Here is a 16,473-nt window from a genome sequence, read left to right on the forward strand (position 1 = left end):
GTCAGCTGTGTGACTTTGGGCAAGTCACTTCACTTCTCTGGGCCTCAGTTCCCTCATCTGTAAAATGGGGACTAAGACTGTGAGCCCCCTGTGGGACAACCTGATAGCCTTGTATCTTCCCCAGCGCTTAGAACAGTGCTTTGCACATAGTAAGCGCTTAACAAATACCATTATTATTATTATTATTATTATTATTATTATTATTAGCACTTCCATAAATAGGGTTGCCTAGAGACCTGTTTATCACATCAGATAGAACCTATTTGATTGAGATGATCTCCATACTCAGATACAGTAGTGGACCCTTACCATACTAATCCACACTCAGGCATAAATTCTCACAGGAAGGCAAAGACATGTGTGGTTGCAGCAGTGACAAGAGCAGGTAAGTGAATCAGCCAGGCTTCAGAAGAGCAACAAATGAGAAGATGATTAGCCAGCATTCTAACTGCCTCATAGAACGGGGTCTGCATACATCTGGCAGAATGGTAGTTACTGGCTGGCTATCTTGAGCCTTTGAATTCGTTTTTTCATTTAAATTGTTTTTGAATTTGATCCTTTAAATATTATGTTTCCTCCCATTAATTTTTCAGCAACTACAATATCAAGGGTCATCTTGAAATATCAGCTTTAGCTTATGTCCCTTCCTGTTTCAAAAACATTTTGGCCATTACTACTTCTATGACTACCTTGTAGACAGTAATTCACTTATCTGAATGTGCATTATTTATGTTATAAGGATGTTTCTGGGTTTTCATCAACTTCTGGGCATGTGCCAGGAGCGTCTGATGAATTAGCGTCTACACTGCTGCTACCCTGAGATGCGGCAATGGGTTGATAGTGCCCCAGGGAACTTTTGGGGAAAATCATTGGGAGTGAGGTGAAACCAGCTATGAGCAGTTTGGAGAGCTCTACAGTGTTTTACTCCACCTGGGTCTTTCATTGGCCATCCCTCCTTCCTTGCCCAAAGTTTTCCTGGAGCAGTGTGGCTTAGTGGAAAGAGCATGGGCTTGAGAGTCAGAGGTCATAAATTCTACTCCTGGCTCTTCCACTTGTCAGCTGTGTGCCTTGGGGAAGTCACTTCACTTCTCTGTGCCTCAGCTACCTGAGCTGTAAAATGGGGATTAAGACTATGAGCCCCATATGGGACAATGCGATTACCTTAGAACAGGGCTTGGCACATAGTAAGTGCTTAACAAGTACAATCATCATTACTATTATTATTAAAGCACTGCTATACCCTGGCTCCCTTCAAGATCACAGCTTCTCTCTGAATCCCATTGCTGTTACCTTATAGTCATTTGGATGGTGCACTTGGACTAGTTATTATGCTTATCAATAAGAATGTTATATCAATATGTAGCATCGCTAAACCCGTACTTTGTGTCAAGCCCTGTGATATGCACTGGGGTAGATACAAGATTCGAAGAGCGGAAACAGCCCCTGTCCAATTCAGGGTTCACAGTCTAAGAAGTAGGAAGAACAGAATTTTATAATGAGGAAATTGAGGCACAGAGAAGCTTAGACCTTTCAGAGAGCCTAAAACTAGACCCCCTGAATCCCAGACCTATGCTCTTTTCTCTAGGCCATACTGGCTTTCAAATATTTTTCCTTATTTATTACATGAACTAATTAGAACATAACATTTTAAATGCAGTTCTTAATGACCAGTGAATTTTCAAACATTTGTACCAATTTTATAAAATTGTGGTGGCTTTTTTCCCATTTAATGGTCTGGTAGTCTTATCATTATTTGATCTACAGTTTTACATTTATTTTTATGATTTGTCTCAAGGTAAAAAAGGTAAAATTTTATAAAGTATTTTAACCACCTACTTTGGGCTTTGAGGAAAATAGAAATTGTCATTATTAAATACCATAAAAATTAAGATATCCCAGCTTTGCTTCAGTCTTTTGTAGTAGTTTAATCTTCAAGGTTATTTTACTAAAAATGTCTGCTCACATGTCCCTGTTTTCTTCCTTTAATCTAAAGACAAAGACATTTGGAGGAGGTGGTGGTAACGCTAGAAGCAATCTCAACGTGAGTGCTGGAGGAAATCGGAACAGGGAAACTTTCCAGAAAGAAAAAATATCAAAACCTGAGGGAAAGCACGAAGGTGTATATAGAGAGCTGGTAAGGCGAGCATTTAAGTACACTTAAAATTTATGCGTGAACAAAAATGATTATTAAAATGTTTTTCTTTAATGTTGTAAATGTTTTGTTTTCAAGTTATTGTTTTACTTTGGAAACAGTAGAACAACTTAGTGGGGTGTTTCATTTGGCTTTCTAATGGTCACTTGTTACGAAATTATTTTTTATTAAAGAGCAATAATAAGCAACCACAGGGAAAATATACCTATCTTGATATCTTAAAGAGCATGAGTCTGAGACTCAGAAGGACCTGCATTCTATTTCTGGCTCTGCCACTTGTCTGCTGTGTGCAAGTCGCTTCACTTCTCTGTGCCTCAGTTACCTCATCTGCAAAATGGGGATTAAGACTGTGAGCCCCATGTGGGACAGGGACCATGTTCAATCTCATTGCCTTATGTCTACACCAGCGCATAGAACTGTGCCTGACACAAAGTTAGTTCTTAACAAATACCATAAAAAAGGAATAATAAAATGCTTTAATAACAAAGTGTACTTAAATTATTAAACATTCAACATAAATGACATTTGTTCTTTAAGTAATGTTTTAAAAGTGAGTCAGTTAATGATTTAGTACCTAATTTTTCACCACGTTTTCCTAGGCACAGTCATTTCTGCTAAAGTTTACTCTTTCAAGTTGCAATTTGTAGTAATAGGGAAACATAGTTACCATAACATGACTGTAAATTGACTTGTTTATTATAAAGTGGTGCCATTCTGCAAGACTTACTTTTTCTAATTGGTGACGAAATTTGTGGTTACCCCTGTAATCGGTCCTGTATTGGCATTTGAAAGAGAAACAATTACTTAAAATAAATTGTTTACTAGAAACTGATTTTAAGTATTAAGTCCCTGTGAGGTGATATTGATTACTTTTAAAAGGCAACATCATAGCAACATATATTAAAATAATTAATAATATAAAATATAAATGTAATATAATAATTTATGCTCAAAAATTAAAGTGGATTATTGTAGTAGGAAGGAAATCGTTTCTGACTCTATTCCATGGGGCTCACTCTATTCCATGTCACTAGTGATAGTACTTTACCCCTGCAGAAAATGTGCTAATGTCTTTTCATATAATGCTGCTGATAGTAAGTGATTCTTGATATATCTGTCCCATTAGATTGACAGGGGATCATATCTACTAATTTTCTTGTATTCTCCCATTGTTTAGTACAGGTCAGTGCACAGTAGGAATTCAATAAATGCTTGCTTGATTAATTTTGGCTTATGTTGGGATGTCTTCTTTTAAATTTTACTCTTGTATTTGAGCGCTGTGGAATTGTCCATAAAGTCAAACAGTTTCTTCTGTAGTATTCATAATTAAATATTGTATCCATATGTGCTAATTTTACATTTAGCTTTTACCAGAATTATTTTAATATGAAAAAAGTATTATGTCTTCTGCTTTGATATTTCCTCTCAATCTAGTCTGCTGCTATTGATTTTGAAATAATTAATCTTTTCGAAATGATTAATATTGCCTTAGCCATTTTATGTAAGAATCCTTATTTCTAGAATTTGAGAAGCATTAGATTTTTCCATTGAGTAATTTTCTCTTCATTGATTACAGTATTTTTGTAGGAATTTTTTGAACATTTTAATTAAATTTTCTTTTTTTATTAACATTTACTAGAGAGACAAAATGAGAATAAAAATACAGCCTTATTTTAGGTTCTTCCCTAGTCCAGTATGCAGTGTTCTTCACAAATAAAGGAGAAAACTAACGTGTCCTTCATTACAGGTTGATGAGAAGGCGCTGAAGCACATAATAGAAATGGGCTTCAGTAAAGAAGCATCGAGGCAGGCCCTTATGGATAATGGAAACAACTTAGAAGCAGCATTAAATTTTCTTCTCAATGGCAACAAGCAGAAACCCACTCTGGGTCCACCAATGAGAGGTATTATTTACCAAGCTTCGGGTCAGATTACAGTTATCCATCCCCCCCCATCTTACCTCCTTCCCTTCCCCACAGCACCTGTATATATGTTTGTACATATTTATTACTCTATTTATTTATTTATTTTACTTATACATATCTATTCTATTTATTTTATTTTGTTAGTATGTTTGGTTTTGTTTTCTGTCTCTCCCTTTTAGACTGTGAGCCCACTGTTGAGTAGGGACTCTATATGTTGCCAACTTGTACTTCCCAAGTGCTTAGTACAGTGCTCTGCACACAGTAAGCGCTCAATAAATACGATTGATTGATTGATTGATTGATTGATTTGTGTCCCCTGGAAAAGTTCCTTGACCTGAAGTTGGTTTCACTGATGGATGATTGTGCATGGGTGTGTTTGAACACTTGACAGGTTTAAAGATGGAAGGCTTGGCCATATGAGCTGGAGAATATCAGAGCTTTACCTTTTCTCCAAGAAGGTTTACATCCAGTGCACTCTTTCAGCTTCTTCTGACCTCTTGTCCTTGTCCCACTTCTGGCCTGGAATTCACTCCCTCTTCTATCCTATAGATGATCATTCTCCACACCTTCAAAGCCTTATTAAAAGTAAATTTCCCCTAAGAGGCCTTCCCTGACTAAGCCATCAGTTCCATTTCTTCTTGCTCTTGGATTGCACTCTTTTATTCATCCCTCATCCCTGCAGCATTTATGTACATATCTGTAATTCATTTATTTAGATTAATGTCCATTTCCTCCCAAACCATAAACTCCTTGTGAACAGGGAATGTCTACTAACCAAGTGCTTTGTTCAGAACTCTGAATTCAATAAGCACTCAATAAATAAAATTGATTAATTTCCTTCAGTAATTGAGTAAGGATCAAGTAAAATGCAGCTAATGATGTTAAATCGGAAAAAAACATATTAGATTTTATCCTATAGGTGAGAAACAATTAAATCATTTACTGTGGAGGACCATCATATCTGGGGTGTCTTTCAACTTGGTAAAGATCCATCAGAGTTAGTGCACTTAAGAGTTTTGCATACTTTTTGACTTAATAAGGCTGCCATCATTTTTCTGAGGAACCCCAGTCAGTACATAGAAGTTATATAATAGCCTCTTTGAGTTAATGACTTTGCAAGTATAATGTTCGCAGAAGAGGTCAGAATTTTTCCCAACTGTATGAGGAATAGGTGGCAGCTCAGAAGATCAGACTGATTTAGCTGGAAATCCAAGGTGAAAGTTATCATTTGCTAATCTTCCTCACTAATTTTGAGAAGAATTATGTTTGAAATGTAAATAAAACATGCCAAACAATTTTCAAAAGTTAAATGTTGAAATGCAGGGTGATCCTGATACATTTCTCTTTTTAAGACAATAATATTGTTTTCAAAAAATGTGGAAGAGGGTAAAAAAAATATCTCTGAACAAGGTTCAATATGTTCAACTATTAAACTGTACCGCATTTCAACTTTTAGGGAAAGGGAAAGGTAGAGGACGAACAAGAAGTGAAGATGAAGAGGAATTAGGAAATGCTCGGCCTTCAGCACCCAGCACATTATTCGACTTTTTGGAATCCAAAATGGGGACTTTAAATATGGAAGGTAAGTTCAAAGCAAAAATACAAGCTGTACTCTCTCCGTTAGGTGGTTTACACTTTTGGCCTGTGATAGCTTGCAAACAAGCATGCAGACCACTTTCGGAAGCCAGAGAGGAATTTTGGGCAGTGAATCCTTTATCCAATATACAGCTTTTATGGTTGAAATTTAGGCAGTGCTATAGGGAATTTGGAATTTCCATACAGTTTTTCCTTTTCTATTAATTTCTGTCCTTTTTTGAAACATAAACTCCACTGTGTGTGTTTGAATGTGTGTTTGTTTTATCTGTACATGTGAATAATGACCATCTTTCGGATGTATACAGGGTCTCTCATTGCTTTCCAAGAAGCATTCTTGTTGCTTCTCAAAGTTCTGCTAATGCGTCATTATCTCTGGATTTTCTTCAAAGGATTGAGATTATTGATCCTCATATGAGATATTACTGCAAGTTTATCCTCCTACATGCACCCTCGATTAAATGATGCTGGGCACAGATGTTTTGCTAAGAAGATCAATTTAGGAGATTATTTGTAGATATATGTGCAGTAAGTGCACATTTGTTTTTAACTAATTTTCTATTTTGATAAGTAGTTTCAGATATCTAAAAAGCAATTTTTAACTTGAAGTTTCAGGGATCTGAATGAGGAGCTGGAGAGCAGCTGGTTTGGAATACTAATTCTGAAAGCACAGATGTTTTTATATTAACAATTTAACCTGCTGAAAATTTACATTTTAAGTGTAAGCATGGCTTAGTGGATAGAGCCCAGGCCTGGGAATCAGGAGGTCACGGGTTCTAATCCCGGCTCTGCCACTTGTCTGCTGTGTGACCTTGGGCAAGTCACTTCACTTCTGTGGGCCTCATTTACCTCATCTGTAAAGTTACCACATGGGACAGGGGCTGTGTCCAACCGGAATTGCTTGTATCTACCCCAGCACTTAGTACAGTGCCTGGCGCATAGTAAGCACTTAATAAGTACCATAATTATATGTCTCTTTGTTATTCCAAGTGCTTAGTACAGTGCTGTGCACACAATAAGTGTTCAGTGAATACAATCGAAGGAATTAATAATAATAAAACCACTTTTTAAATTTAATAAATGCATTGTAATCATTTTTGTATAGTTTTGATAAGGCTTTTGGTTTATTTTATTTTTTAGCCAATGCCTACCTACTGTTTTAATTGGAGATGTATTTAAAGATAATACAAAAAGAAAATTCAAATGAAGATTTAAAACCGCAGGTTAAGATTTAAACCCATCAAACCTTTAAATAGATCACACTCACTTCTCTGGCCTATCTTCCCATCAGTTTAATTAGGTTATGAAGAGACTCATTACCATGAGGAATCCCAGTACTTAGACATTGTACCAGAGCCAGGAGAGTTGAGAGATTTTTTTTTTCTCTGCCTCTTCCATGTCTTCCCATGAGAGGATTGGATCCATCCCGAACTGTTCCGTACCTCTTTGTTTTCTGGCAAATGTAGTGTCTCCTTTCCATCTTTGCTAGTCCCTTGCCACTTTTCAGCAGGACCTCTGATTGAAAGTTTGAAAGTATATAACTCTCACCAAAATCTGACTAATGTGGTTTAAAACAATCCCCAGACTAGATAAGGTGAACCATTTGTATGGTTTTATACTGGACAGTCTGGTTTTCAGCAGGTCTGTTCCCTGTCTAGAGTACTGGTGGCACCAGGCACCTTAAGTTTGATCATTTTACACCCAGCCACCTCTGCGACTGAGTCTTGCATCTCTGAAATGGTGCCTGGGTTTACAGGATGCTGGGAGAGGAACACAGTGGCTCTGGAGCAAAGGAGTAGGAGCAAGAACTGTGTCCAACCTGATTATCTTGGATCTACCTCAGTATTTAGAACAGTGCCTGGCACTTAGTAAGCGCTTAACAAATACCACAATCATTATTATTATCATTATTATTATTATCGTTATTATTATTATTAGATAAGGCTCACAGTCTTAAGGGGAGGGAACACAGTTATCCCCATTTTACAGATGAAGAGGCTAAGGCACAGAGAACTAAAGTGACTGGCCCAAAGTCAACAGCAGGGCAAGTGATGGAGCTAGGATTAGAACTAAATCTATTCACTCCCAGTACCTTGCTCTTTCCTCCAGGCCATGCTGTTTCTTAGGAATCACTGGTTAGTAGTCACTTGTGCACATCAGCACTCGACTCTACCAACGTTAGCCAGATAAGAAAATTTATAATAATAATAATACTGATGGTGTTTGTTAAGCACGTACTATGTGCCCAGCACTGTTCTAAGCACTGGGGGAGATACAAGGTAATCAGGTTGTCCCACGTGAGGCTCACAGTATTAATCCCCATTTATGTCTCTCTTTCCAAGTCTCATACGAGGAGAATCAGCTCAGCAAGAGCGGAATCACTTCCCTTATGTTTGGGGCTTTGCTTCTGTCTGTAATCACTCAGAAAGCAGCTTGGCTTAGTGGAAAGAGCATGACCTTGGGAGTCAGAGGTCGTGGGTTCTAATTCTGGCTCTCCAACTTGTCAGCTGTGTGACTTTGGGCAAATCACTTAACTTCTCTGTGCCTCAGCTACCTCACCTGTAAAATAGGGGTTAAAAACTGTGACTGCCAACCTGATAACCTTGTATCTACCCCAGCTCTTAGAACAGTGCTTGGCACATAGTAAGTGCTTAACAAATACCATCATTATTATTTTACCTTTTACATGATTTTTCTCCAGTTTTATTTTTCCTTAAGGATTAACTCTTCCTATGTCAATATGAGTGGCATTAATAGGATAAGTAGAAGGAATCTGTGCCAGTTTGTCTAGAGCCACCTTTTGCTATGACTACTCTAAGTCCTGTGGAGGAGGTAAAAGGGCATTATCAGAGAATGAAGTTGCTGTTGTGGTAGGCATCTTGCAGCCTTTCCCTATGTCAAGCAGAACCTTTCTCAGCAGTAGGAATTGAGAAACGGGTAACAATCTGGGTGTACTCTGCTCCCATCTGTTTCTCCCTCCCATCCCACTTCTCCAGGATCTGTGCTTATCTTCCTCTCTACTAGTTGGCTAACCTCCAAGGCACCCATGGAACTTCAACGTTTCCTCATATTCCCATAGCTTCTTAAACTTTCCCCTTCCACTCACTTCTTTTCATAAGATAGTGGCTTACCTGCAGGAAGAAGAGGTAAAATAGTGATAGGTAGGAGTGAGTGTCTTTGGGGTAGAGGGATTTTTTGAGAGATAGCAGCATCCTTAGATTTGAAACCTGCTTTTAAAAGCAATAGGAAAAAGCTACGGTTTTGGCAGAGTTGGCTGTATCAGAGACAGAAAGGTTTAGAATTCCACAGGGCACCTGTTGGAACAAAGAGGTGCCAACACAGCTGCTTGAGTCTATTCGAATAGGTCATATTGCACTTCCAATTCCTAGGAGAGTCAGTCGATACCATAGGAGGAAGAAGGCAAAGGAATCCAACTGTCAACATGAATAGTTTTTAGGAGCAGTGGGATGGTTTCTGGGGCCAGGAATCCATTTTTATTTGTGTAAATTCCTGCTTTGTTCCTTCAGAAAAGGGGTTGTAATCATTGTTTTCAGTAGCAGCAACCTTGGGACATAGAATTGCACAGTGTGGTTTGCTCTGCTGGCTGCACTCTCACAGCTGCTCTCCTCCTCAGCAGGCTGGGCTTCATTTCTCCTGCATGCTGTGCAGCTGATTTCTCCGGTAGCCCCCTTCTGAGATGGAGTGGTGGGGAAATGTTAAGTGCAGGCAGAGCATATTTTAGGAGCAGATTTGGGAAATATAGAATCTTAAATGGGGTGAAAGGGGATAATATTTAGGCTCAAATTGCCCGTAAAGGAGAAAGTAAAGGAGAAAGGAAGCTTTGTTCTTTTCATACCCAAGGGCTGGCACTGAACCCAACACACAGAGAGACTCTTTCATTTGACATAAAAGCTTCCATTGTGAATAGGTTTGATCGACATAAAAAAAAAACTGTTTGTGGCTTTGGGTAGCAAATTTGTTGTGCTGTCATGATGCGTTTTGTGCCCTTGTAAGCTTTGGCACTGAGGATCGAGGGTCTCTTCTTGGGTTGAATTGAGGGTCTCTTCTTGGAATGGGTTTCTTCATTTGCTCTACTAGTAATGGTAGTAGAAGTAGTATTTGTTGAACACCTACAGGGTATCACATGTTGTTCTAAATGCTTGAGAAATACAGCAGAAGCAAAAGACTCATTCCCTACCCTCAAGAAGTACACAGCTTAGTCTGTGAGGTAGGCATACTATTTACCATTGGTGGGAGCATTAAGAAGAGTAGAGCTTTAATAGGGAGTAGAAATGAATATGCAAGGATAAACTATCAGGATAAGTAGTTCAACAGTAGTTTAATATTCAAGTTGGGATGGTTCTGCTCAGAGTATTGGGAATTAGTTGGGGAAGGCTCACTGGAGTTAGTGGGCTTTTAGGAGGCTTTAAACATGAGTTTTGTAAGTGGGCAGATGTGGAATGAAGGTTTGCTGTGAAAAGTCAGCATCTACTCTTGAGCTAGTTCTTCCAATGTCTAACAGGGAGTATAACTAGGAGGTATATAGGTGAGCCGCTCTTGGTACTCTTTGGCTCCCCTGTTTCTGTTTCTTTGAGTATTTAACCTAAAATTGTTGTGGCAGAACTACTTCCTAGAGATTTGAGGCAAGCCAGTGGTGTGATGATGGTGGAACAGATGGGAAATTAAAGAGGATGCTGAAAGCTGCTTATCATCTGCATGTAGGATCATGGATCAGAATACAGAGTAGTGCCCTTAACAATTCTACCCATTTAAAAGCTCGTCCACTGGTACTCTGATGAACTTTGAGAAAAGTATGGTCACCACACTTCGAGTTTCCTCATCATATTATTTTGAGCTTGCCACTTTATTTCTTTGTCATTCCTCAATCGTTTGACTTTTTTGGCCTTTCAAAACTCTTCTCCTCTGGCAGAACTGTTCAAGCACCCAGCCACAGGTATAAGTGGCACTTCTATTAAAAGGGACCTGGCAGGGTAACATAATTACCTTAGAACTCTAGGTTCTAGAGCTCCAAAGCGCTTCTGCCTGGTACCATTATGTTCTATCATAATAGTAATAATAATAATAATATTATAATGATTATGGTTTGGGTTAAGCACTTGCTATGTGCCAAGCACTGTACTAAGCACTGATACAAGATAATCAGGTCCCACTTGGGGCTCACATCCTAAGTAGGAGGGAGAACAGGCATTGAATCCCCATTTTGCAGCTGAGGGAACTGAGGCACAGAGTAGTTGAGTGACTTGCCCAAGATCACAGTATAATAATACTATTGGTAATTGTGGTATTTAGTGCTTACTATATTCCAGGCTCTGGGTAACATGCTGAGGTAGATACAAAGTAATCACATTGACACAGTCCCTTTCCCACATGATGCTCATAGTTTAAAGGAGACAGGAGACAGTTTCCCTGGGGAAACTGAGACACAGAGAAATTAAGTGACTTGCCCAAGTCACACAGCAGGCAAGTGTTGATGCCGGGATTATAACCCCAGATCTCTGACTCTATGTCCCATGGTCTTTTCATTAAGTCACACTGTTTCTCAGGACAGTAAGCGCTCAATGAATACCACTGGTGGATTGATCATATGGGTTCACAAGCAGTATGATGTCATGACGTCAATACAGAATGGAAAGGCCGGAAAATTTTTCTTTACATCAGTTGACCAAATGTCTGAAGCCGTCCTTATACGCTAGCCCTATGAATATTCATTCATTCATTCAATCGTATTTATTGAGTGCTTACTGTGTGCAGTACACTGTACTAGGTGCTTATGAAGTACAAGCCGGCAACATATGAGACGGTCCCTACGCAACAACGGGCTCACAGTCTAGGAGGGGGAGACAGACAACAAACCAAAACATGTAGACGGTTGTCAAAACCATGAGAATAAATAGAATTACAGCTATATGCACATCATTAACAAAATAAATAGAATAATAAATATGTACAAGTAAAATAGAGTATAAATCTGTACAAATATTTACAAGTGCTGTGGGGAGGGCAGGGAAGTAGGGGCAGGGGGGTTAGGGAGGAGGAGAGGAAAAAGGGGGCTCAGTCTGGGAAGGCGTCCTGGAGGAGGTGAGCTCTCAGTAGGGCTTTGAAGGGAGCAAGAGAGCTAGTTTGGTGGATGTGTGGAGGATTTTATGGTATGGTATAATAGTGTGGTATAGCTTTTTTATTTTGTTGGAAAATTCTATGACTGTGTAGCTTAAGTACCTTGGGTGCTGAAATGCAAATTACTATTTGTGGCTGATACAGCTGCCTGTGTCCAACCCAATCACCTTATACCTACCCCAGCACTTAGTACAGTGCCTGGCACATAGTAAGCGCTTAACAAATTCCTCAATTGTCATAGCATAGTATTATTAAGAGCAATTTAATTTTGTTGATACTTGCCAGCCAGATGAAACCGAAGCTTGGAAAATGAAGCCAGACTTCAGTATAGACCACTCTTCCTGCTCTAATTGGTGTCAGTTACTTTTTAATTTTTTATTAAAAATGATGGAAATTGAAAAAGCTGTTTGACTTTTCACTTGGAAGGATTTAAAATGAAAGAATTATTTTTTTTTTTTTACTGGGGAACCTGCCATCCAACATTTAAAGTTGGAGTGAAGGTTTAAAACCCCAAGTGTTTCAAGGTTCTATATGACCCATTACAGAATTACCACTGGGTAGACTAAATTTCTGCCGTATTGAAATTAAAAATTAGGCTTCTTCCAAGTAACTAAGAAAAAAAGATTATGAAAATTGTTCTATGTTTGTTCTAGTAGGACTTTGATTATTCGATTATGACAGGGATGCCTGTCATAAGTCTTAACACCTTGAGGCAATGCAAAGAGGATTAGAACATAAATTCTATAAGGACCGCTAAGTTTTTGTAAGAGTTTCAAAACTTGCCTAATACTATATAAGCCTTGATTCAATAGTTGATGCCCTTCCTTATTGTCAGGTTAACACCCATGAAACCTGGAAGCAGATCAGTAGAGGAATTAAAGCACTGCCATTTTTTTAAAGAATATGTGTGGGCCTCAGAGAGTGGGATAAAGTAGTAATCTTTAAAGTATATGAAATCCACTCTGTGACAGTCTCCTTTTAACATCATCCTGGAGGAAAAAATTTTGTTAGTACAAAAAGGCCTTTATAATGTTTAGCTTTAGGAGTACTTGGGAAAATCTTGGCTCAGTTTTGGCAGGAAGATATCACAGAGAATTATAGTACCGATATATGTCAAAGAGCATTTGGCTTTTCATTTTCACTAGTGATGTACATAAACAATTATGCATCTTATAATGCAAGATCTGAGCTCCCCATAGTCACCCCTCCCCCTTCTCTATCCCCCCCACTGTCAACCTGTACTTTCCCATCCTTTCCAGCAGTATCTTCAGATCAGATCTCCTCCGTCCTCTCAAGTGCCACCCGTCCACCTGTGCTTCGAACCCCATTCCCTCTCATCTTAATAATAATAATAATGATGATGGCATTTGTTAAGTCCTTACTATGTGCAAAGCACTGTTCAGAGTGCTGCTGGGGGGAATACAAGGTGATCAAGTTGTCCCACATGGGGCTCACAGTCTTAATCCCCATTTTCAGATGAGGTAACTGAGGCTCAGAGAAGTTAAAGTGATTTGCCCAAGGTCACACAGCAGACGTGGTGGAGCCAGGATTAGAACCCATGACCTCTTGACTTCCAAGCCTGTGCTCTTCTCACTGAGCCATGTTATAAAACTCATGTTATAAAAACTCTCACCCCTTCCCTCCTTCCCTCCTTAACTTCCATCTTCAACCGTTCAGTTTCCAGTGGTTTCTTCCCCTCTGCCTTCAAACATGCCCACGTCTCCCCCATCCAAAAAACCCCTCTCTTGACCCCACTGTCCCTTCCAGTTATCTCCCTATCTCCCTTCTACCCTTCCTTTCCAAACTCCTAGAGTCATCTACTCGCTGCCTCCAATTCCTCAACTCCAACTCTCTCTGGCTTCCGTCCCCTGCACTCCACCGAAACTGCCCTCTCAAATGTCACCAGTGACCTCCTTTTTGCCAAATCCAATGGCTCCTACTCTATTCTAATTCTCCTCAACCTCTCAGCAGCCATCAACACTGTGGACCATCTCCTTCTCAACACGCTATCCAACCTTGGCTTCAAAGACTCTGTCCTCTCCTGGTTCTCTTAACTCTTTGGCCGTACATTTTCAGTCTCCTTCGCGGGTGCCTCCTCCCCCTCCCATCCCGTTACTGTAGGGGTTCCTCAAGGGTCAGTTCTTGGTCACCTTCTGTTCTCCATCCACACTCACTCCCTTGGTGAGCTCATTTGCTCCCACGGCTTCAACTGTCACCTCTATGCTGATGACACCCAAATCTACATCTCCATCCCTGTTCTCTCTCCCTCCCTCCAGGCTCATATTGTCTCCTACTTTCAGAACATCTCAGTATGGATGTCTGCCCACCATCTAAAACTCAACATGTGTAAGACTGAGCTCCTTATCTTCCCTCCCAAACACTGTCCTCTCCCTGACTTTCCTGTCACTGTAGACGGCACTACCATCCTTCCCGTCTCACAAGCCTGCGACTTTGGTGTCATCCTTGACTCCACTCTCTCATTTATCCCACACATCCAATCCATCACCAAAACCTGCTGGTCTCACCTCCACAACATCATCTAGATCCGCCCTTTCCTCTCCATCCAAACCACTACCTTGCTGATTCAGTCTCTCATACTATCCTGACTGGATTACTGTGTCAACCTCCTTTCTGATCTCCCATCCTCCTGTCTCTCCCCGCTTCAGTCTATATTTCATTCTGCTGCCCGGATCATCTTTCTACAGAAGCTCTGAGCATGTCATTCCCCTCCTCAAAAATCTCCAGTGGTTACCTTTCAACCTTCGAATCAAGTAAAAACTCCTCACTCTCATCTTCAAGGCTTTCCATCACCTCACCCCCTCCTACCTCAGCTCCATTCTCTCCTTCTACAGCCCACCCCACATACTCTACTCATCTGCCACTAACCTCCTCACTGTGCCTCGTTCTTGTCTGTCCCACCGTCGACCCCTGGCCCATGTCCTACCTCTGGCCTGGAATGCCCTCCCTCCACACATCCGCCAAACTAGCTCTCTTTCTCCCTTCAAAGCCCTACTGAGAGCTACCTGCTCCAGGAGGCCTTCCCAGACTGAGCCCCCCCCCCCCCCCCCCTCACTTCTTCTCTTCCTCCTCCCCTCCCCATGAGAAGCAGCATGGCTCAGTGGAAAGAGCACAGGCTTTGGAGGCAGGGATCATGGGTTTGAATCCCAGCTCTGCCAATTATCAGCTGTGTGACTTTGGGCAAGTCACTTAACTTCTCTGTGCCTCAGTTCCCTCATCTGTAAAATGGTAATTAAGACTGACTGTGAGCCCCCCGTGGGACAACCTGATCTCCTTGTAACCTCCCCAGTGCTTAGAACAGTGCTCTACACATAGTAAGCACTTAATAAATGCCATCATTATTATTATTATTACCCCCTGCCCTACCCACTTCCCTCTGCACAGCACTTGTATATATTTGTACATATTTATTACTCTATTTGTACATATTCATTACTCTATTTTATTAATGATGTGTATATATTCATTCATTCATTCAACATATTGGCAACATATGGAGACGGTCCCTACCCAACAGCGGGCTCACAGTCTAGAAGGGGGAGAAAGACAACAAAACATGTAGACAGGTGTCAGAAACGTCAGAACAAATAGAATTAGGCTGGCAAGCTGGCACGCTGGGCGACTGGTTGGGCTTCCTCTCTCTGACTGTCTGTCTGTCCGTCTGTGTGTGTGCGTCTCTCACCTGAGGAAGAAGAAGAAGAGTAGTCCTGCACCACGGTGTGCAAGTGGCAGGCGAAGTAGCCCAGGCCGGTGATGTTGGGGCGGGAGCTGGCGGGCACCTCCAGCATGCTGCCCCATGCTGTTCAAACAGTCCCATCAGTGCCTCATGTGAATAGCTGGTGGAGGGTGAAAGTTTGGAAGGTGGATGAATTCTTGGCTATCAGAACCCACTGAAACCCCGTTTCCGGTAATCCGACCTGGCCGTGGCATGCTGGCAAACAACTGCTGCAGACGGACAAACTTGTATTGTAGCAATCCAGCGAGGAGTGACTCATTTTGAGCAAAGCTCTTTACCTGTGGGACTACAGGATATAGCTATAATTCTATGTATTCTGATGGTATTGACACCTGTCTACTTGTTTTGTTGTCTGTCTTCCCCTTCTAGATTGTGAGCCCGTTGTTGGGTAGGGACTGTCTCTCTATGTTGCCGATTTGTACTTCCCAAGCCTTTAGTACAGTGCTCTGCACACAGTAAGTGCTCAACAAATACATTTGAATAAATAAAGGAATGAATACTAAGCACTTGAGGTGTACAGCACAATAGAGAAGCATCATGGCGTAGTGAACAGAGCATGGGCTTGGGAGTCAGAGGACCTGGGTTCTAATGCCAGTGCTGCCAAGTGCTTGCTGTGTGACCTTGGGCCAGTCACTTAACTTCTCTGTGCCTCATTTCCCCATCTGTGAAATGGGAATTAAATGCCTCCTACTTACACTGTCAGCCCATGTGGGACGGGGACTGATTCCAGCCTGGCTAACCTGTATCTGTAGGGAAGCAGCATGGCTCAGTGGAAAGAGCACGGGCTTTGGAGTCAGAGGTCATGGGTTCAAATCCCGGCTCCGCCACCTGTCAGCTGTGGGACTTTGGGCAAGTCACTTCACTTCTCTAGGCCTTAGTTACCTCATCTGTAAAATGGGGATTAAGACTGTGAG

The 16,473-nt window shown here is 40.8% G+C and overlaps 1 protein-coding gene across 2 annotated transcripts in view; it reads left to right on the forward strand.

Annotated features, from left to right (window-relative positions):
- TDRD3 (tudor domain containing 3) overlaps positions 1-16,473 on the forward strand; it is a 227,101-nt gene that overhangs the window by 127,237 nt on the left and 83,391 nt on the right. For both annotated transcript variants that reach the window (XM_038767674.1, XM_038767681.1), the window contains 3 exons: positions 1,994-2,134; positions 3,900-4,056; positions 5,534-5,659. In XM_038767674.1, the coding sequence (XP_038623602.1) occupies positions 1,994-2,134; positions 3,900-4,056; positions 5,534-5,659 (424 nt within the window). The remainder of the gene's footprint in view (positions 1-1,993; positions 2,135-3,899; positions 4,057-5,533; positions 5,660-16,473) is intronic.

Source organism: Tachyglossus aculeatus, chromosome 2 (assembly GCF_015852505.1).
Source record: "Tachyglossus aculeatus isolate mTacAcu1 chromosome 2, mTacAcu1.pri, whole genome shotgun sequence".
Taxonomy (NCBI): domain Eukaryota; kingdom Metazoa; phylum Chordata; class Mammalia; order Monotremata; family Tachyglossidae; genus Tachyglossus; species Tachyglossus aculeatus.